Source organism: Cynoglossus semilaevis, chromosome 1 (genome assembly GCF_000523025.1).
Source record: "Cynoglossus semilaevis isolate Cse_v1.0 chromosome 1, Cse_v1.0, whole genome shotgun sequence".
NCBI lineage: Eukaryota > Metazoa > Chordata > Actinopteri > Pleuronectiformes > Cynoglossidae > Cynoglossus > Cynoglossus semilaevis.
This window is the reverse complement of record NC_024307.1, coordinates 14,087,271-14,105,821: the sequence shown is the minus strand read 5'-3', so window position 1 is coordinate 14,105,821 and position 18,551 is coordinate 14,087,271. Positions and strand designations below refer to the sequence as shown.

The following is an 18,551-nucleotide window of genomic DNA, read 5'->3' as shown; positions in this document are numbered from 1 at the left end:
CAAAGAACAAAAATGTTGCCTTAAATATGTAAATCAATAAATAAAAAGCTGAATGTAGTCAAAAGACGGATTTGATCAAATTGCTGTTGAAATGATTTAAAATGAAAAAAAGTTTTTCAGGCTGTAATTAAACTGTCAGCCTAAATAAAAATGAATAATAATAATTAAAAAAAACATGTTTCTCTTAACACCTAAAACTGTTGGTACTGTATGTGTGTACTGTGTACTGACTAAATGAGCTTCACTGGGCCTCCTCTGCTGCTGCGCTCCTCAGCAGCCTGGTCACTGTGTAGGGATGTTGGCTGCCGTGGAACATGGTCCCATCCTCTGCAGCGACTCCAACATCCTCTGCCTCTCGTGGAAAGGCCGGGTCCCCAAGAGCGAGAAGGACAAGCCGGTGTGCCGGAGACGCTACTATGAGGAGGGTTGGCTCGCAACGGGGAACGGGCGAGGAGTGGTTGGGGTGACGTTTACGTCCAGTCACTGCAGGAGGGACAGGAGCACGCCACAGAGAATCAACTTTAACCTGCGGGGACACAACAGTGAGGTATTACCATTGGTTACATATGAACAACATCTGGCTTGTGGGCCAGTTATGGCTTCTGGAAAGTATTTTATGTGGTCCATGAATTAGGTCTTACTTTATTAGTTTTTGGGTCTATGTTTTAGCATTTTAGCTTTAGTTAAAATATTTGACTAAATGTCTACTGTTTATTTTATTAAAATCGTTTCTGACTTTTCTTCCATTTTGTGTCTCCTGAACGAACGTAACGTTTTATGTTTCCCACTCAAGGCTTTCACCTGCGTGTGTGCGTGTGTAAAAAAATAGCTATGTTAAGTGTTTTGTTTTTTTTTGCCTCTTTTTATAGGTTGTGTTGGTGCGCTGGAACGAGCCTTTTCAGAAGCTGGCCACCTGTGATATGGAAGGAGGGATTTTTGTGTGGATCCAGTATGAAGGCAGATGGTCTGTGGAGCTGGTGAACGATAGAGGAGCTCAGGTGAGAACTGATACCTGTGGGAATACAGAGCAGCTGTGAAGTTATGTCACTTTAACTGGAAACTCTTTGTAGTTTTATGCTGATGCAAGGACACAAAAAAACAACAATTTCCAACATCTTTCTCGGGGACATTTGTGTACCTCTGGTTAAACCCCTTTTTTTCAAGGTATTACAGTATTTGATGTAAGAATGTTATTTTGTCTTTTCCGTCAGGTGAGTGACTTCACGTGGTCACATGATGGCACTCAAGCTCTCATCGCGTACAGGGACGGTTTTGTGTTGGTCGGCTCAGTCAGCGGACAGAGACACTGGTCCTCGGAGATTAATTTGGAGAGTCAAATCACCTGCGGCATCTGGACACCTGATGACCAACAGGTTGACATTATCTGGTTATCGGGACTTCAGTCTAAGATAATATATTACTGCCACTAATCAAAATTCGGTAAACACCGACTCCCCCAGGTCCTGTTTGGAACAGCAGACGGTCAGGTGATAGTAATGGACTGTCACGGACGGATGCTCGCCCATGTTCTGCTACATGAGTCTGATGGGATCGTGAGCATGTCCTGGAACTGCCCTGACTTCCTGGTGGAAGACAGTACAGAGAGTGACACAGACTCGGACGAAAACATCCTGCCGTTAGGTACAAACACAAACACAAACCCAAACAGCTCACAGTACATGGCTGCTCTTTATTCTCTGCTGATCCTTTTTTTATTATTATTTGTTTTTCCTGGTACAGTGCGGAGAAGCTCACAGTACATGGCTGTTCTTTATTCTGTGCTGATCCTTTTTTTTTTTTTCATTTGTTTTTCCTGGTACAGTGCGGAGAGTGAAGCCTCTGCTGACTGTCACCTTTCTATCAGGAGACATTAGTCTGATGAACAATTACGACGACCTCTCTCCTACTATAATTCGCTCAGGGCTAAAAGGTAAAAATAGATTGTTACCACTTAAGCTTAAGCAAATTGTACAATCACCACAGCAGATTAAAGATTCCAAACATGTACTGCATACAGTTCAAAGTCATCAGTCTATAAAGGTTTTCGATCTACATAAAACTGACTTATTAGAAAATGCATTTGAAGTTTAAAATTTCAATATGTTAATAAAATTTAATTTGAATTTGTCTGGCAAAAAAATGAATGCAAATGGTAGTTTCAGTGAGATATTTATTAATAGGTTATTGAATAATTTACTAATATGAGCCACTCACCTTTGTAAATTTCCAAATCTCCTTAGATGTTGAGGCCCAGTGGTGTTCACAGGGAGATCTGCTGGCTGTGGCCGGTATGGAGAAACATGGGCTTCCTGCCGACTCAGTTTGTGCATCCATCACGAGAAACGCCCTGGTTAAGTTCTACAATGTCCAAGGAGAACACATCTACACTTTGGAAACTCCTGCTCAGGTGGAACAAGTCTCCAATAGGGGCCGCTCTAGTGTCTGATTACAGAAAGTGCTTCAACGTCATGTAGACACGCATGGTTAAATGTAAAAATATAGACAAACTAGTAGACCGTAAATGGTCAAACATTAGTCACTGTTAAATACAATGTTGCTCAGCATAAAGGTTGACAAAAGATAGAATAACAATAGCTTCATGTTAACAAAAAGCTAACTAAACAAAAATATAAAATTCAGTTTTATCAACCATTGATAATTTTACCTGGAATGTGTTTTTCCAGAGGCCCATCACCACCATCTGCTGGGGTCATCGAGACTCTCGTCTGTTCCTCGCCTGCGGTCCAGCCCTGTACGTGGTGCGTGTGGAACACAGGGTGGCCAGCCTTCAGCTCCTGTGCCAGCAGGGCATCGCCAGCGCCCTGCGAGAGGAGAAGGACGTGGGAAAACTCAACATGCCTTCTCTGCTCTGCTCTTATGTTACCACTGCTTTCATCCCAACCATCAAGGTGGGCTGTTGTCTGCACAACATGGTCTCAGACTACTGTAAACAGTGTCATGTTTTCATTTGTCCAGGAATCTCACAGCCTTTTCCTCTCTTTATTCTAGCCTCCAATCCCTGACCCCAACAACATCCGCGACTTTGTCAGCTATCCCACCTCTGGGAACGAGAGACTCCACTGCACCATGAAGAGAGCAGAAGACAGTCCTGAGGCGGGTGGACCCTGCTACACTCTGTACCTGGAGTATTTGGGCGGGCTGGTGCCCATTCTGAAAGGAAGACGGATCAGCAAACTACGACCTGAGTTTGTCATCATGGATCCAAAATCTGACAGTAAAGCAGGTGGGAATACTAATGACACCACTAGTCTGAACATTGACAGATGGACTGTGTGTGTATTTTCAAGAACATAGCAGCAAACTACTGAAAGACGGAAAATCATCAGTCAACTTGAAAAAGTCTGGGCCAGGTGTTGATGATGATGTAAACGTGTCCTGGTCTGAGGACTAGTCTGTGGGTCATGATCTGCTGCACTGAAGTTGTTTCATTTAGGCCCCTAGACTCAACAGAAAAAAACAGTATTGTTCTGTGTTTGATTTCATTTGTGTGTTTTCTTCTCTTAGAGGAAGTGTGTGTGAACCACATGATCTCTTACACCGACAGCTGTAACTGCTCTGACTCCAGTGACATCGAGCTGAGTGACGAATGGGTGGGAAAGAAGTCACCAAAGTTATCTCGGGGAAACAGGTCAGCCAAAGACCACACATCAGCTGTTTATAACAGGCCTGGAATTTGATTGCTCTATTTTACCAACATTGACCAACAACATAAATGTGCCCATTTGTTTTTAAAAGGATGACAATGGAAATCAGAAAATCTCCCAAACTCACACGGTCCAATCAAGAAGGCCAAAGGTCACCAAGGTTATCGTCAAAAAAGCCTCCGGTTCGATCTCCCAGCCTGACACGGAGGGAGTTTTCCATGGATGGAATCACAGAGGTCAGATATGAAAGAACTACTGTCCACTTACTATAGTGACTCACATATAAACGTATAAATATATATATATGTATATAGCAAGTAAGCCAAAAAAAGATAAATATACAAACATTAACAAAATAATAATAATATAGTTTTTTTAATTGTTTTATTATTTTTTTTCTTCCTCAACCAAAGCACAACTACCTTGCTCAAGTTACATCCAATATTTGGGGGACAAAATTCAAAATTGTTGGACTTGCCTCATTTCTCCCAGTCAATCTAGGTGCAGGTAGGTATTTGTGCCAGTACATGCACATTACCCTGGTAATTATTCGGGATTTTATCATGACTTTTACTCCCCTCTGTATTTCAGTCATCTACAAGACCAGTTTACTTCATCTGCAACCAAGGCAGATGACAATCTTCTTGCCGGAAGTCCGAAAGATTTCTCATGACTTCATGAGTCTGCCTGTGTTCAATCCTAATGTGTTCAGTGAGGATGAGGACGACTTACCAGGTGTGAAAACAGAGGATCTGTTTTGCATGTTCTCCTCAAGAGTAATGTGTGTAATGTTGAGGAAGACAGTGTACAAAGAGGAGTAATGTGTGTCTTGTTAATGTTGAGGAAGACAGTGTACAAAGAAAGCTAGGCTAATGTTCCATTTTGTAGGGGTCAAATTCTACCTCATGTAACTGGGTTCTAAAACGCCGGAGGCAAATTGATATGAGAGGAGTTAGTGGTAAATGTGTGAAGTTCACCTTCAGTCACATCTGTTCTCCTTTCTGTGTTTTTAATTAGTGATGGGTCCATCTGGAGTGGCAGGAGACAATCCTCCCTGTACAGTCAACATTCCAATTGCTCCCATTCACAGTCCAGCTCAGGCCATGTCACCAACTCAGAGTATTGGCCTGGTTCAATCCCTTCTGGCCAATCAGAATATTCAGCTCGATGTGTTGACCAACCCTACGGCCACTGCTGCGGCAGCGGCAGCCGCCGCGGCTGCTTCCTCTGTACCAGTCCCTGATCCTAGCCAGGACGCAGTTGCATCACCTTACCCAGTGCCAAGTAGATACTCCAACCCCGGTCAGGTGATCTTCAGTGGACTGGAAATGGCTCCACTCCTTCCTGGTACTCTCCCACCTCCACCTCACCACCCCCCACCTCAGCCTCACCTTCAGCGGTCCCATGCGCAGCAGCCTCGCCAACAACATTCCAAACAGTCGCAGCAAATGCACACACAGCAACAGCAGCAGCAACAGCAGAAGATGCACCATCATCATCAACAGCAGCAGCAGCAACATCAGTCACAGTCACAGCAGCAGCAGCAGCAACAACAACAGCAGCATCAGCAGCAACAACATCAACAGAGCACCCAACTGCACAACCAACAGACATTGCATCAACAACAACAGGGACATCAGCAACTCCAGGTGCAACCGCAAAGTCAACAGCACGTGGCAAACCACCAGCTGCAGCAGCAGCAAATCCAACAACAGCAACATCAGATGCAAATGCAGCATGAGCAAATGCAGCAGCAACAGCAGCAAATGCAACAGCAGCAACAGCAGATTCGCCAACAGATCCAGGAGATGAGGCAGCAGCAGCAGCAGCTTCAGCAGCAGCACCAACAGATTCAGCAGCAGCATCAGCAGATGCAGAGGCAGCACCAGCAAATGCAGCAGCAGCTAAAGATGCAAATGTCACTGCCTCCTCCTCCAACCGGATATCCAACCATTTCCATACAGCAGCTGCACCTGCTGCCTCAGATTTCTGCACCCACCACCGAGCCGGGTCTTGACAGGAACGAGAATGGACACACTCTGAAGCTGAGTTTGCCACGGACTTTACCGCCCCAATTCAGTGACTCAGATATGTCTGTGGAGATTCAGATGAGGAAGGTGAATCCTCCTCCTCCATATCCTGGCACTGTCGTGTCTGCAGCTGCAGCAACAGCTGCCGCTGCTGCGTCTCAGACTCTTGTCACCAACTGTGACAGTCCAAGCATTCTGGCACCTGAATCTTGTTTGAAGAAGGACGACTTCTTACTTCGTCCCATCACTTTACAGTATCCCACACCTCTTGGGTATGAAAGGATCACTACCTTTGACAGCAGTGGTAATGTGGAGGAGGTCTGTAGACCTCGACGGCGCCTCATTCGAAACCAAAATGCATACGCTATGAACGGTTCAGCTACTCTGAAGGTCACCTCTTCAGAAAACAAAAAAATCCAGCTGCCATACAGCTCAGCCACACTGAGTCGCCTCTCTGTCCCTCGATACTCAATACCAAGTGGAGACCCTCCCCCTTACCCTGATCCGGCCAATCAAGTAACTGCCACACTACCTCCTCCACAAAGAATTGAAAACAGCCTAATTCATGCAACACTACGTCGTGATCGCAGGGACGTTAGCCTCAAAGTTCCGCAGATGATGGAGAGCTCGAGGACCCTTCCCACCAAGGCTAAGATAAACAGTGCACTAGCTCTGAGCTACCAACAGAGGGTGCCCACAGCTCTGTACACTTGCACACAGTGCAGTAGCAACAGCAGCAGCACAAGTGTCAGTGTCAGTGGAGGTGGAACGTCAAGTAGTGGCATTGCAGGAGGAACAGTAGTGAGGCAAGACTTTCCTTCAGGAAAAGGTGCTCATCACAGTACCATTATTGTCCACTCAAAAAGCACCTCACCTTTGACCTCCCACTCCTCCTACAGCCTCTTGGGTACAGTTGATAACAGCAGGGACAGAACTGTGTATGTGAACTCTGCCTTTACTGAAGACGAGACCCTAAATCAGCAGTGTCACCTTGAAAAGTCTGTACGTCAGCTGACCCTTGGCGACATGAGTTTGACAGTCAAACGTCCACCACCTTACCAATGGGATAGTTCCACGACAGAAGAGTTTTGGCTCACCCCTGAGCAAACCATGCTAGCCCCACCTCCAGGACCTCATAAACCACCTCCTCTCATCCTCAGTCAGGCTCAACATCTGGACATGACCCGCCTTCCGTTTGTCCTTGCAACTAAACCGCCAAGCAGTCCAAGCACGTCCACGCTGACGTTCCCTTCTGGATACCAGATATCTCTGTCACCTTTTCCTCCAGGTGTAAGCCACACAGCGCCAACTCTTCAGACCCTCCATAACCCTCCCCCACAGTGCTCTCCAAATGAAGTAGTTGGTTCTGTCCCTTTTGCTCAGCAGGATCCCAGTCTGGTCTTGCCACCAGGTTATCCTCCAAATTTGGCTAACCTGGCTTGCTGCCCCCTGCCTCCAATGTATCCCGGAGCAAGCTCGTGCTCTGGACTGCAGCTACACCCTGTCAGCCTTCACCCATGGAACCCTTATCCCTGTCCCCCTCCACCTCCCATGCAGGACCCCCCAGCACCTCCTCTCCCAACCAAAACCCATCAGATATCAGAAAAACCAATTCNCCCTCTGCCACCGCCCCCTCCCCCCACTGAGCTGCCCCCATCCAAAAGTGCAACAGATGATTTGACAGAGTCTGCAAACAACTTTGCAGAGCCATCATCTTTGAACGAGAGCCCTGTGCCGCAGGAGTCAGAGCGCTTCAGTAAGAAGAGTCGTAAGAGGCTGGACAGCCGGGCCGAGGAGGCCAACATGTCCAATGTCTCTGAAGGCAAGTCCAGAAAGGAAGGACGAGCACTGTCTGACTTTAACACACTCATTTCCAGCCCAAGGCTTGGCAGCAGAGAGAAGAAGAAACCCAAGGGCCAGAGAGAGCAACTCAACAAAACCAAGAAGATGAGCAGAACCACAAATGAATTCCAGGACAGCTCTGAGAGCGAGCCAGAGCTGTTCATTAGTGGTGATGAGCTCATGAACCAGAACCAGAGTAGTAAGAAGAGCTGGAAGAACAAACGCAGCCTGCGCATGGCAAGTGAGCTGGAAGAGATCAAGTCTCGTAAGGCAAATGAACGAGAAGACCGCAGTTTAGGCAGCCAAGGATTTGTTTACATTATGGCCAATAAACAACCTCTGTGGAATGAGGCTACACAGGTCTACCAGCTGGACTTTGGAGGAAGAGTAACGCAAGAGTCTGCAAAGAACTTCCAGATAGAGTTGGATGGCCGACAGGTGAGTTGTTATTAATAAATATTTATTCAACAGCGTATGATAAAAAATAAATAATGTCAAAAATAGAATAAAAGTTATCTGACGGCACCTTTATTACACAACTTCACATAAGCTAATTAACCAAACCAGGCGAGGTAAAGCCAGGGATGCCGTCACTGTCCTAGAAAAAGTCAAATGGCAGCCAATCATTACAGTAAAATCCATCATACTGTATTTTATAAAGTGTACACATTATACACAAAACTCTATTATTTATTTTCAACCTGGTATCCCTCCTTTTTTTAGGTGATGCAGTTTGGCCGCATCGATGGCAATGCCTACATCTTGGATTTCCAGTATCCTTTCTCAGCAGTGCAGGCATTCGCTGTTGCCCTGGCCAACGTGACTCAGAGGCTAAAATGAAAATATACTTCATTGACGTTGACGGACGAATTAAAAAAAAAAAAGGTTACTTGTTCTTGTCGATGCTGCACAGTGTCTATGTGGGGGTGCAGCTGGAGAATGCATCGATGTTTTAGTGTCTGGTCCGAAAAGAGTAAGTGATATACTGTACCAGTCTGTTTTGCACATGTGACTCATTTATGGCAGTTTGTTAAACATTACCAAAGGATTTCGTTTCTACCTTGAGGACTTTATAGATGGAAACTGAATCCTTGAATTTGAAGTCTTGGATTGAATGAAGAATTTTATTAATTTAACTGCGATTGAACAGAACTTTAACTAACACATATTAACATTAAGTATGCATCAGAATCCATTTCTGACATCCACAGAGGTTTAGAGCCACTGAAGACACTTTAGCAATTTAGAGGCACCGACTATCAAGCAGAATTCATGTAAAACAAATATATAAGAATTCATGTTTTTCTATTAAATAGGCAGCAAACTTTATGGCTTGCAGTAAAATATAAGTTGCATATAAATAATGAAAAGCCATAGCATATCTGATATAAAAAGAAAACTGCGCTATTTTAATCTAATTTAGGAAATACATTTAGTTAAAGCTCTATTATGACTATAGAAATATATTGCTGCTCTTTTCACTAAACATGCGCTAGAAGAATACATGTATTCACTATATTGATTATGAAGCTGTCTTCAGTTTATTATAGAAAACTGAGTAGTATTCAGTCATAGTTTTTATATTTTCTATCCATGTGACTTCTATGAAGTGTTCCAAAGGAAATAATTTTGATAAATCATTATATTTTGGCCACTACACAGCAAATCAGACATAAATCATAGCCATTATACTCTAAATGTTTTACATTCTGTCTATATAGTTAATTTGTTAATTTTCTTTTCCCCATAATGGCTGACATTGTCAGTAGTGGTCCATGTGCCAAATACAGCCCAACTGTGACCTGATATGAAAGGGCATTTACTAGTCAGAAAAACCAATTTAACTACCCGCATAGGAAAATTTATTTGACCCATCTGCAGCAACAAATTACAGGCCGTTTGGATATAAAATCTGGCATCCACTATGTGGTCTACGATGCGACCAAATCTTACCAAAGATGGTCGATGGTAACCTATGTAAGGTAAAAAGAGTGTAGAACCAGAGAATCTAGTTGTGAGTGGGCTGCACAGTACATCAATTCTGTGTTATGACCTTCGTAGATTAGTTGTATGGTGGGTCAGTAGGATATTTTTCAAAAACATGATCGCATCCTTAGTCATAATAATTTCCTGGTTGAGATTGTCTGGGTTCATTCCACTCTTTGTAATGTCTGTGTAAGGGTGTTAAGTTTCCTTTGAATGTCATGTTAAGTGGTTTGCACCGTTGGAATCAGGGCTGCTTTTCGATAGAAATTATGTGCAGTAACGCTAACTTAAGAACAAACATTATACTTGCAAAAGAAAACATTTTGCTGCTTGCACTGTGTATTTAGAGTAAGTGACCAAACAACATTATATGCTTTGTAACAGAAATGTGCTCGCTGTATACGCTGCTAATTTCAGCAATTTTGTACTTCACTTTTACTTTAACATGTTGCAAAAAATGTTTTGTGTTAAACTTTTGAAAAAAATGGCAATGGTGCCAAATTCCACATATTAGATCTGTGTAGATTTGGTGCTAATGTATAAAGAAACAAGAGAAAAACACGTAAATTATTTGATTTTAAGCATACTTTGAAAAACATTATTTTGAGCAAGGCTACAGGACATATTGTATAAGGCATAGAGCTTTTCATCAAATGCAGTGCAGTGATGTTAGAGACAGTGTGTGTCAGTTATCAGCAGTACTGCCGAAAGAAGGTTGTATGATTAGTAGTGTTTCTGTTATTATATAAAGGAAAACTGAGGGTGTGACCATAATCGACCTATAGGCTGAGTTAAGTCAAATAAAAACCTATTGTTCCAAATACCTCGGTGGAAGTGTTTCTTTTCTTGTCTGACATTTTAATATCTGATGAAATATCCATAAATGTTTGCTGCTCATAGTGCAGAACTCCTCTTCCTGTGTTTGTTGTGAAATAAATAATTATTACATAAATCACAATGTGATTATCCATGCATTGCATCAATGTTTAAGAGTAAAGAATAAAAAACACACACCCTCTTACCTTTCACCTGTTTTATTAACCCTAGTAGATGTTGACTTTTATTTTGAAGCTTGTGGCTCTCATTATAGTTTATTTTTTAAGCTGACCTGCAAAATACAAATTAGTGGTAAAGGTTATTATGTTGTTGAAATATTTATGGAAACGTTATTTTTTGAGTTTGTTTTTGTAAATAAAGTTAACTAATAATGTGATATAAACGCGATCACATTTATACATATTGAATACATTAAACACGATACACACGATAAATGCAACCGTTAGTCGCCACCGGAAATTACAACTCTTATTCTGAAGGCCTGAGAGGACGTTGTATGTTAAGCAATCACGCTGAAGTGCTCTGCTTTCAGAGTTGTTACGGAGTCTGAGGTATTTGCGCTGTTTACTGTGTCTATCGACTTTTACGAGTTTCTGACATGAATTCCTCTCAAATAAACGAGGGGAATCGAAAAAGAGAAAAGGAAATGGAACAGAACGGTGATACCGAGCAAACAGGTTAGTTGCACTGGTGACATTTATAATGTAGTACATGTACCGAAGTCAAGAAGTTGCGGCGCACTAACGTTCAGTTTAGTTTATTTCAAAAATTGAATAGAAACGGGGTAAACATACATTCATACCCAATAATTATTGTGTATTACCAATAATATGTGAGTTTTTTAAAATTCAGTAGAGAAAAGAAAAAGTGAGAAGCATGAGCCAATCCCTGACTGCAAATACATCTACTACAGATATACTGCAGCATCAAATATTTATAATATAAGACGTACTTCTACATGTTCAGATTAAACATAGAATACACAATGTAGCATTATACCGTTATTATACAATTAATATTATATTACAACAAATGTAGATAGCTATACTGTAATTTAATACTTTGTCAAATATAGTATAATATTCAATAGTATATGACACATATTCTAACTTGATATGATATTATGCAGATGTAGTGCAGTATATATTATCTACTGTACTATAAAAACTGAATACTATGATAGTGTCATATTCAGACCTTCAACAATATAATAATGACACATTTCTTTTGTTGTTAAATATACATTATATTAAAATTGTCTGTTTGTTTCTTACTCTGAATGACATGCCATGTTTAATCATTGGTAATATTTACATTACATGTGATGCAACACATTATAACATTTATATATTTATATATTCAGGTATTTTATTAATTATCACGTCAGGGACGCTGAGCCAGTAGTTATTTTTACATTGCACACGCCTGTTCTAACTAAAGAGGCATAGAAAGGAATGATAAACCTTTATGTCTATCCTAGACATGACAGCGTTGTTTGAATTATTCCTTGGTTCTTTGAATTCTCCTGAAATCTCCATTAAAGTCTTTTCATCTTCCTCAAAAACTGCCTGCTCTAAAAAGATCAATAGGATTCTGAGTATTTCTGCCAGTGTAAACAAAGTGAGTATAAAAACAAACTGTAATTCTTCTTCTGTAGTGACACCAGAGAACAGCACTGCACCTGCATCCACAGGGAGTTCCCTAAGAAGAATGACCAGACGTCAAACTCTCACTCTCATATCTTCGGCGTCTGTCAACCTCAGTTCAATGATGTGCTATTCAATATTAGGTCCTTTCTTTCCCACCGAGGTGAGCTGACCACTCATTTAAATCACAAGATAACAAGACTTTTTTACTGTATGTATTAGTTTTGCCTGCACTGCAGCCATATTCCTGTTTGATATTCCACACATTTCCAGTCATGCCAACCATACTACATCATCTCCATCAGACTGACTCCTTATCTTAAGAAGCAAGAAACGTGATGTCATGATTGATCAGTTGTGGGTTCACACTATTCTATTTAAGGATGATCAGGCCATACCTACACCAACAGGCTACCCAGCTCCTGGTACAGCCCCTGGTCATCCCCGCCTCGACTACAGCAACTCCCTTCTAGTAGGACTCCCAGCGTGTGCTACGAAACCCCTACAGATGGTCTATAACACGACAGCGCGTCTGTTTTTAAATTAGCCTAGAAGGGCACTGAGCTACATTGGCTACCCATAGCTGCCTGCATCAAATGCAAACCGCTAATGTTACCCTGCAAGGTACTTCATTGGTCTGCTTCTACCTCCTTAAGTACCCCTGATGAAGGTTTATGTTCTCAGACGGCCACTCAGCTCGTCTGAGAAATGTCGTCTCGCAGTCCCAGCACCTGGTACCAGACAATCCAGGCATCTCATAGATCACTCTACGTTGGTGGGATAAGCTAACGAGCACTACCAGAACAGGCGTCCCTGCATCTTCAAAAAAAGACCCAGCTATTTAGAGGGTACCTCCTGTCCTACCACGTGTACTTCCCTTCTCCTTCTGCAGACTCCTAAAATACAGTCTCCTTTTACGAGTTCCTCTATGAAGCTTGATTGTTAATTCTCTTCTTAATCCTCTTGTTGATACAAGTTGTCTTTCAAAGTCTATGAAACACTGGGCTAGTTATCTCATTTTGCAGCTAGTTATTTAATCTAGTACCTTTATTCACAAGTCAGTAGGCCTGTGCTGGGTGATTTCCCTGGTATCCAGACCTTCATTGTGGGCTTTTAGACCTCATGTCATCGGATTTATTAACTGCTGTACCAATATTAACAAAGGTCTTTGCCACCGTTTATCTCTACAGGCTGTAAAGAAAGGAGCCAGTCAAACTGACGTTGGTCTCATTTTCGGCTGTTACGCCATCTGCAACCTAATTAACTCATTAATAATGGGAAGATATGTGAGTAGAAGTCATTATTCCTCATAACAGCTTTTTATTTCTACTGCAACATGTTTCCTTTTGTTCTTTGTCCAATCAGATTGTCCAGATTGGTGCAAAGCGCATGCTAATAGTTGGACTTTTTGTGTCATCAATCTGCACCATTGCATTTGGGTGAGTATCAGTTCCATCCCTCCTCCTCTGAAGGACCCAGATGATTTCACCAGTGCAATTTGTCTTTCATACTACAGTGTAACAATGAGGATTAAAAAATGTTTTTTAAAAAGTTTAGAAGTATAATTGTAAAAAGTAAAACGTTTAGAAGGACAAATTGTTAAGTCCATAAGAATTAAGTCAATTTTTCACATCATAAATATATGTGGATAAAGTCGTAGATTTGTTTGAATAATGTCATAAATTCACATGATTAAAGTCGTTACTATAGATGATGTGATTTGGAGACCAGAAAAGAATAGAAAGTACATTTTACCTTACTACATTCAAAAAGCATCTATAAAAGAATCTTATATTCAGGATTACTGGGTTGTAAGGGTGACATTCAGTCAGTTTTTATTATGTGGTCACTTTTAAACTCTCTCTTCCATGACCTCCTGTCAGATTCCTCGACCGTGTTCCTTCAGGACCGCCATTCATCGCACTGTGTCTCATAGTGAGGTCCATCGATGCCTTTGGATTCGCTGCAGCCATGACTTCCTCTTTTGCAGTGACAGCGAAAATATTCCCCGACAATGTGGCAACTGTTTATGTGAGTGTTGACGACTTTGTGCGTCTCCCTGGCATGTTGTTTAGACAGTGGAATCATCAGCAAACAAGCAAAGCATTATCACTCAGGCTGCTGGGTTACGTCTCTCCAGTTTCCCTGGAGCTGTGGTTGCTGCAGTACTGCGCTAATAGTTAACAGACCCAATGACAGTCTGCAGTTCTGTGTGAATACTTTCACATTTTTGTTTTTCCTCAGGGCTTTTTGGAGATTTTCACAGGACTTGGTCTAATTCTGGGGCCTCCTGTTGGAGGGTGGTTGTATCAGTCCTTTGGATATGAAGTGCCGTTCATGCTTCTGGGATTCTTCCTGTTGATCATGGTGCCCTTTAACATTTACGTCCTGCCCACCATAGGTATCAGTTGAGAAAATCAAAGTTTTAAAATGATTTATTTTTCTACCATTAGTTGTATTTCTCTTCTTCTCTCCACTCAGATGCCAATCCCTCCAAAGACTCTTTCTTGAAGCTTCTAACCAATGTGAAAATTGTCCTCATCTGCTTTGTTATTTTTACTATGAGCGCTGGCCTGGGCTTTTTAGACACCACATTGGCACTTTACGCAATTGACAAGGTAGCTTTTCTCATTGAACCACTTGCTGCACATATAAAGCTTCCCAGTATCCCATCTAAAATGTCTCCTTCTCTCTGTTGTAACCAGTTTGCTCTCTCTCCCGGCTACGTGGGACTCATCGCACTGGGTTTGTCGCTGTCGTACTGCATAGCCTCCCCACTGTTTGGTTATTTCACTGATAAATATCCCGTGAGTGTGAAGACAGTATCAATGTCTGTGTTATTTCTATATGGGCTGTTTTCATGTGTCTGTCTTAATAAGGTGATCCGCGGTTGGTTAATGGTGACAGGAGGTGTCACAACGGCTGCTGGGTTCTGGCTACTTGGTCCGGTTCCTTTCCTTCACATCCCCAGGTGAGGATCAAGTAAAGTTTGAACATCCCTGATTTAAAATCATATTTAAATGTGAAGCCTCAGTCCTCCTTTTTAGGTTCCTTTTTGTCAATTTCTTAGATTGAAGCTTCATTTGACAGCAACACATTAAAGCAAGAACAAAGCTCACAAATGAGATTCTAAAAAATAAAATATAGAATGGAATAAGAAGAATGGGGCAACATGTAAATTATTGTTTAATTTATTCATATACAGGGATTTGTATTTTGTATTTAACCCCCACATTTGATTTCTACGTTTAGTTATAAGCGCGACAGCATCTTTCTTTAGAACGAGCTCTCGCGTGTTTCCCAACAGCCAATCAACGCCCTGCGCAACATTTGCCGACATCCGTCGTAAGCAACGACGGTCGCCCGTGCGTTCTGTACGTATTTAAAATACCCTGCTACGCTACAACAGGCAGTTTATGACAATGCGTAATCGTAATGACCCAAAGAATGCAAACTAGGCGATATTTTTCGTCAACATTCGAATATTTCGCCGCCAGTACGGAGTACAACAAACATTTTGGTGCTATGTTTGGTGCGCATTATCATCAGTCGCACACAATATCCTCGAGCGTGTTAGCTTGTGGCTCGGACTTCGGTGATGTGTGTCAGTTTTCAACTCACCTGAACACAGGTTTCACAGCTTCTGAACATGGCTCAACACAGAATAAAAACGGGAAGTCACGTCACAGTTTCCCCACACAGTTGGCGCTCATCTCAAACTCAATACAGGCCGCAGCGCCACCCAGTGGTCGACCAAAAATCTGCATGAAATGAATAAAAATTCAACAACTCTTAGTACAAAAACAGCTTATTTAAATTAAATACATTTCATATAATTTTATTATTGTTCCAAATAAAATCAACACTATATATACCTTATGTTCTATAAGAAGACTGTATTGCATCGTCTGCTGCGTGTGCCGGATTATTTACTGATTATTTACTAAAATCAATTTTACACATCACCCTAAACTTCCACTTAGCTAGCTAACGACAAAAGAGCACTAGATTACTAGAGAAAAGTTGACATGGAGTCGATGTGGTCAATAAATGTAATTCCTTTAAAATCCCTTCATCTTTACTGCACATGGTTGTTTGAATGTGTCAGCAGCATCCATCCCAGACCCAGCTGCATTATTATTGACCAGATATTGTCTCTATCCTGGTCACGTCTTTACCCTTCTATGACCATGTGACCTGTGTTTCCATGTGCCCACAGTCAGTTGTGGCTGCTGGTGCTCATGCTGAGTGTAATTGGGTTTTCATTGGGCATGTCGTCAATCCCCACCTTCCCTGAGATCATCGCATGTGCATAGTAAGTCTCAACAACTCCTTCCTTCATACATCATTTTAGATTTTGTTTTTATTGATGGCAAAATAACCCCAGCTTCCACTATTCAGCCTGTATCAATCCGTGTCATAACATTTACTTACCTCACAGCAAACAGGGATTTCAGGAAGGATTAAGCACTCTGGGAATGGTCTCTGGACTCTTTAGTGCAGTTTGGTGCCTGGGGTGAGTCGTCGCTGACCTCATGTGGATAACAGCAGAGACAATACAAGGAGATTTTTCTGTACTTAATGTCATTACACATACTGTTTTTTGTGATTTTCTCTTAAAGGATGTTCTATGGCCCAATTGTTGGAGGTTTTATAACACAGAACCTGAATTTCGAGTGGGCAGCTGCGGTCCAAGGAGGCTTAACGTTTTTGGCTGTGAGTATTGAATCATGAGAAGGAATCAGGAGTAAACCCTGTCTGTCACGAGAGCGATAACAATAATAATAATAATAGTGAGGATTTTGTTTAAATAAATGTTTCCTAAACGTATTTCCCTAATTCCCAACTTTTACCTTTCTTTATTGAAAAACAGCATGCTTTTGATTAATATTAGTTAAAATAGCCACATTTATGGCAAAGTTTTCGTTATTTTCATTTTAGCTACTTTTGGCGAGTTTTGCACTGTTTGCATGAACCTCAGGCGGACCTGTGAAATTCTAAACTTAATTTCCCTTCATATTTGAAAACTTTTAGCAAATATTCGGCTAACTTCTAGATATTTCTTGGCAAATGTTTTGTTGGGGTGGTGGTATACATTTCCAGTTAGGTTTTACATAATTCAACTTCATATCTTAGTTATCTTAACTTCATTACACTGTATAAGAGGGTTATTTCCACATATCTTCACAGTTTCACATTCATTACAATAGGGGACACACATGGAGCAAAGGAAACACAGCAGACGTTCTGTTTTCTCTGGTTTGGAGATTAACTACGGTTTGACCAAGAACAGATGATAAAAATGCCTCATGCTGTCGCCCTGATGCAACACATTCAATGGCTGTCTTTATTCGACTCACTTCGTAATCAATGTTCGTTTTAGTCGCAGCCTGGTAAAAGGTCAGAAGTCAACAGTTTTACACAAATAATTGAAGAAAGGAAGTTCTTTTTTTTTTCCTGTCTCAGCAGCTGATCACATGAAAGTCACTGTCTCTCTCCCCCCAGGCTCTTCTTCTTGCTGTGTGTTGTTTCTTTCAGAGACTTCGACAAAGGTAATTAACAACCACTAAGAATACGGGAGATTGTTCCTAGGCAACAGGACATTTAATGCACAGTATTTTTTTAATGAAGTCTTGTGTTCTCTTTTCACTGAGTTTGACATTTTATTTTATGTTCTGTTGTAATTAAAGCAGTCCAGATAATGAGAGTGGACAAGGATGTGAACATTATCCACTGCTGACGTCTGAATAAAACAACTCCTGCAGCTCCTGTCTGGACACTGAACACATCACATTTTAATACTTGAATGGAAGACCCAATAATGAGGCCTTATATGAGACCACGTGAGCCACAAGGAAAGGATTTGGATAAATCCCCACCCCCTAAGAGGTTAAGAATCATACCAGATCCTGAAGGATCAGCCTGAAGAAGACAAATGGGATTTCAGAGGAAGCTGTGTATCTCTGAAGGTCAAGGTCAAATTCTCTGATTTGCTTCACAGATACAGCAGTAGATACTGCATCATAAGACTCTGCTGGGGCAACAGATTAATTGCCCTTAAGCCTTCACATTCAACAATGCTTATTGGACAACAGAATTGTATAAATGTACTATAAAAACCCATGGACCTCACACAGGAAGTCCTCGGTTTGGTCCATGGTTACATCATCATCTTCCTTAAATTAAAACGTATGACGAATATGTCAGCTTTGTTTACGTTTGCCATGCACTGGATTGTGCTACATTTACATTTTTTCGTTTGTGTTGGGGGTTTTTTGGGGGAACTTTTTGCTCTTCATTATAACTCCACTGCGTAGATGAGTGACAAAAGTACTTTTTAAAATTCCACTGTGTTAGCGCAGATGAGTGACAAAAGTACTTTTTAAAAAAATACAGCCAAAATCAAGTTAATCTGTGTAAGTCGAAGACCTGCTGTATTGTGACGTGTGTGTTGTGTCTGAAATTTTTGTGTACCTCTTGAAAAAAGTATTCCAGTCTTTGACAGTCATTGATAGGTCAGTACCTGAAGTATCTGACTGCTGATT

General features: G+C 41.5%; 2 protein-coding genes and 1 long non-coding RNA gene across 9 annotated transcripts in view; 2 read left to right on the top strand and 1 right to left on the bottom strand.

Annotated features, from left to right (window-relative positions):
• Nucleotides 1–10,344, top strand: part of tulp4b (TUB like protein 4b) — a 12,321-nt gene extending 1,977 nt beyond the window's left edge. For 2 of the 4 annotated variants that reach the window (XM_025056974.1, XM_025056980.1), the window contains exons 3-15: nt 275–547; nt 870–998; nt 1,212–1,373; nt 1,461–1,641; nt 1,823–1,930; nt 2,241–2,407; nt 2,685–2,909; nt 3,010–3,244; nt 3,526–3,649; nt 3,757–3,901; nt 4,079–4,400; nt 4,683–7,975; nt 8,261–10,344. In XM_025056974.1, the coding sequence (XP_024912742.1) occupies nt 275–547; nt 870–998; nt 1,212–1,373; nt 1,461–1,641; nt 1,823–1,930; nt 2,241–2,407; nt 2,685–2,909; nt 3,010–3,244; nt 3,526–3,649; nt 3,757–3,901; nt 4,079–4,400; nt 4,683–7,975; nt 8,261–8,377 (5,481 nt within the window). In that variant the 3' untranslated portion in view covers nt 8,378–10,344. The remainder of the gene's footprint in view (nt 1–274; nt 548–869; nt 999–1,211; nt 1,374–1,460; nt 1,642–1,822; nt 1,931–2,240; nt 2,408–2,684; nt 2,910–3,009; nt 3,245–3,525; nt 3,650–3,756; nt 3,902–4,078; nt 4,401–4,682; nt 7,976–8,260) is intronic. The other 2 variants (XM_017036415.2, XM_025056983.1) reach the window with 2 other exon arrangements.
• Nucleotides 911–16,226, bottom strand: LOC112487242 (uncharacterized). Its single transcript, XR_003050168.1, has 4 exons — nt 15,628–16,226; nt 2,666–2,822; nt 2,215–2,358; nt 911–1,012 (listed from the first exon to the last, which is right to left on the bottom strand). It is a non-coding gene; the product is annotated as an uncharacterized LOC112487242 (long non-coding RNA).
• slc18b1 (solute carrier family 18 member B1) lies at nt 10,871–18,343 on the top strand. Of its 4 annotated transcripts, none has more exons than XM_025057011.1 (13): nt 10,871–11,037; nt 12,018–12,169; nt 13,197–13,292; nt 13,372–13,445; nt 13,890–14,037; nt 14,251–14,407; nt 14,488–14,624; nt 14,712–14,977; nt 16,226–16,321; nt 16,448–16,522; nt 16,629–16,722; nt 17,512–17,558; nt 17,697–18,343. In XM_025057011.1, the coding sequence occupies exons 1-13, from the start codon at nt 10,959–10,961 to the stop codon at nt 17,755–17,757; spliced, it is 1,482 nt and encodes a 493-aa protein (XP_024912779.1). In that variant the 5' UTR covers nt 10,871–10,958; the 3' UTR covers nt 17,758–18,343. The 4 variants fall into 4 exon arrangements, with proteins under 4 accessions (XP_024912779.1, XP_024912777.1, XP_024912775.1 ...); XM_025057009.1 differs by lacking the exon at nt 10,871–11,037 and having other exon boundaries at nt 11,682–12,169; nt 14,712–14,813; nt 14,886–14,977; XM_025057007.1 differs by lacking the exon at nt 10,871–11,037 and having other exon boundaries at nt 11,682–12,169; nt 17,700–18,343.
• Nucleotides 18,344–18,551: the final 208 nt, after the last annotated feature.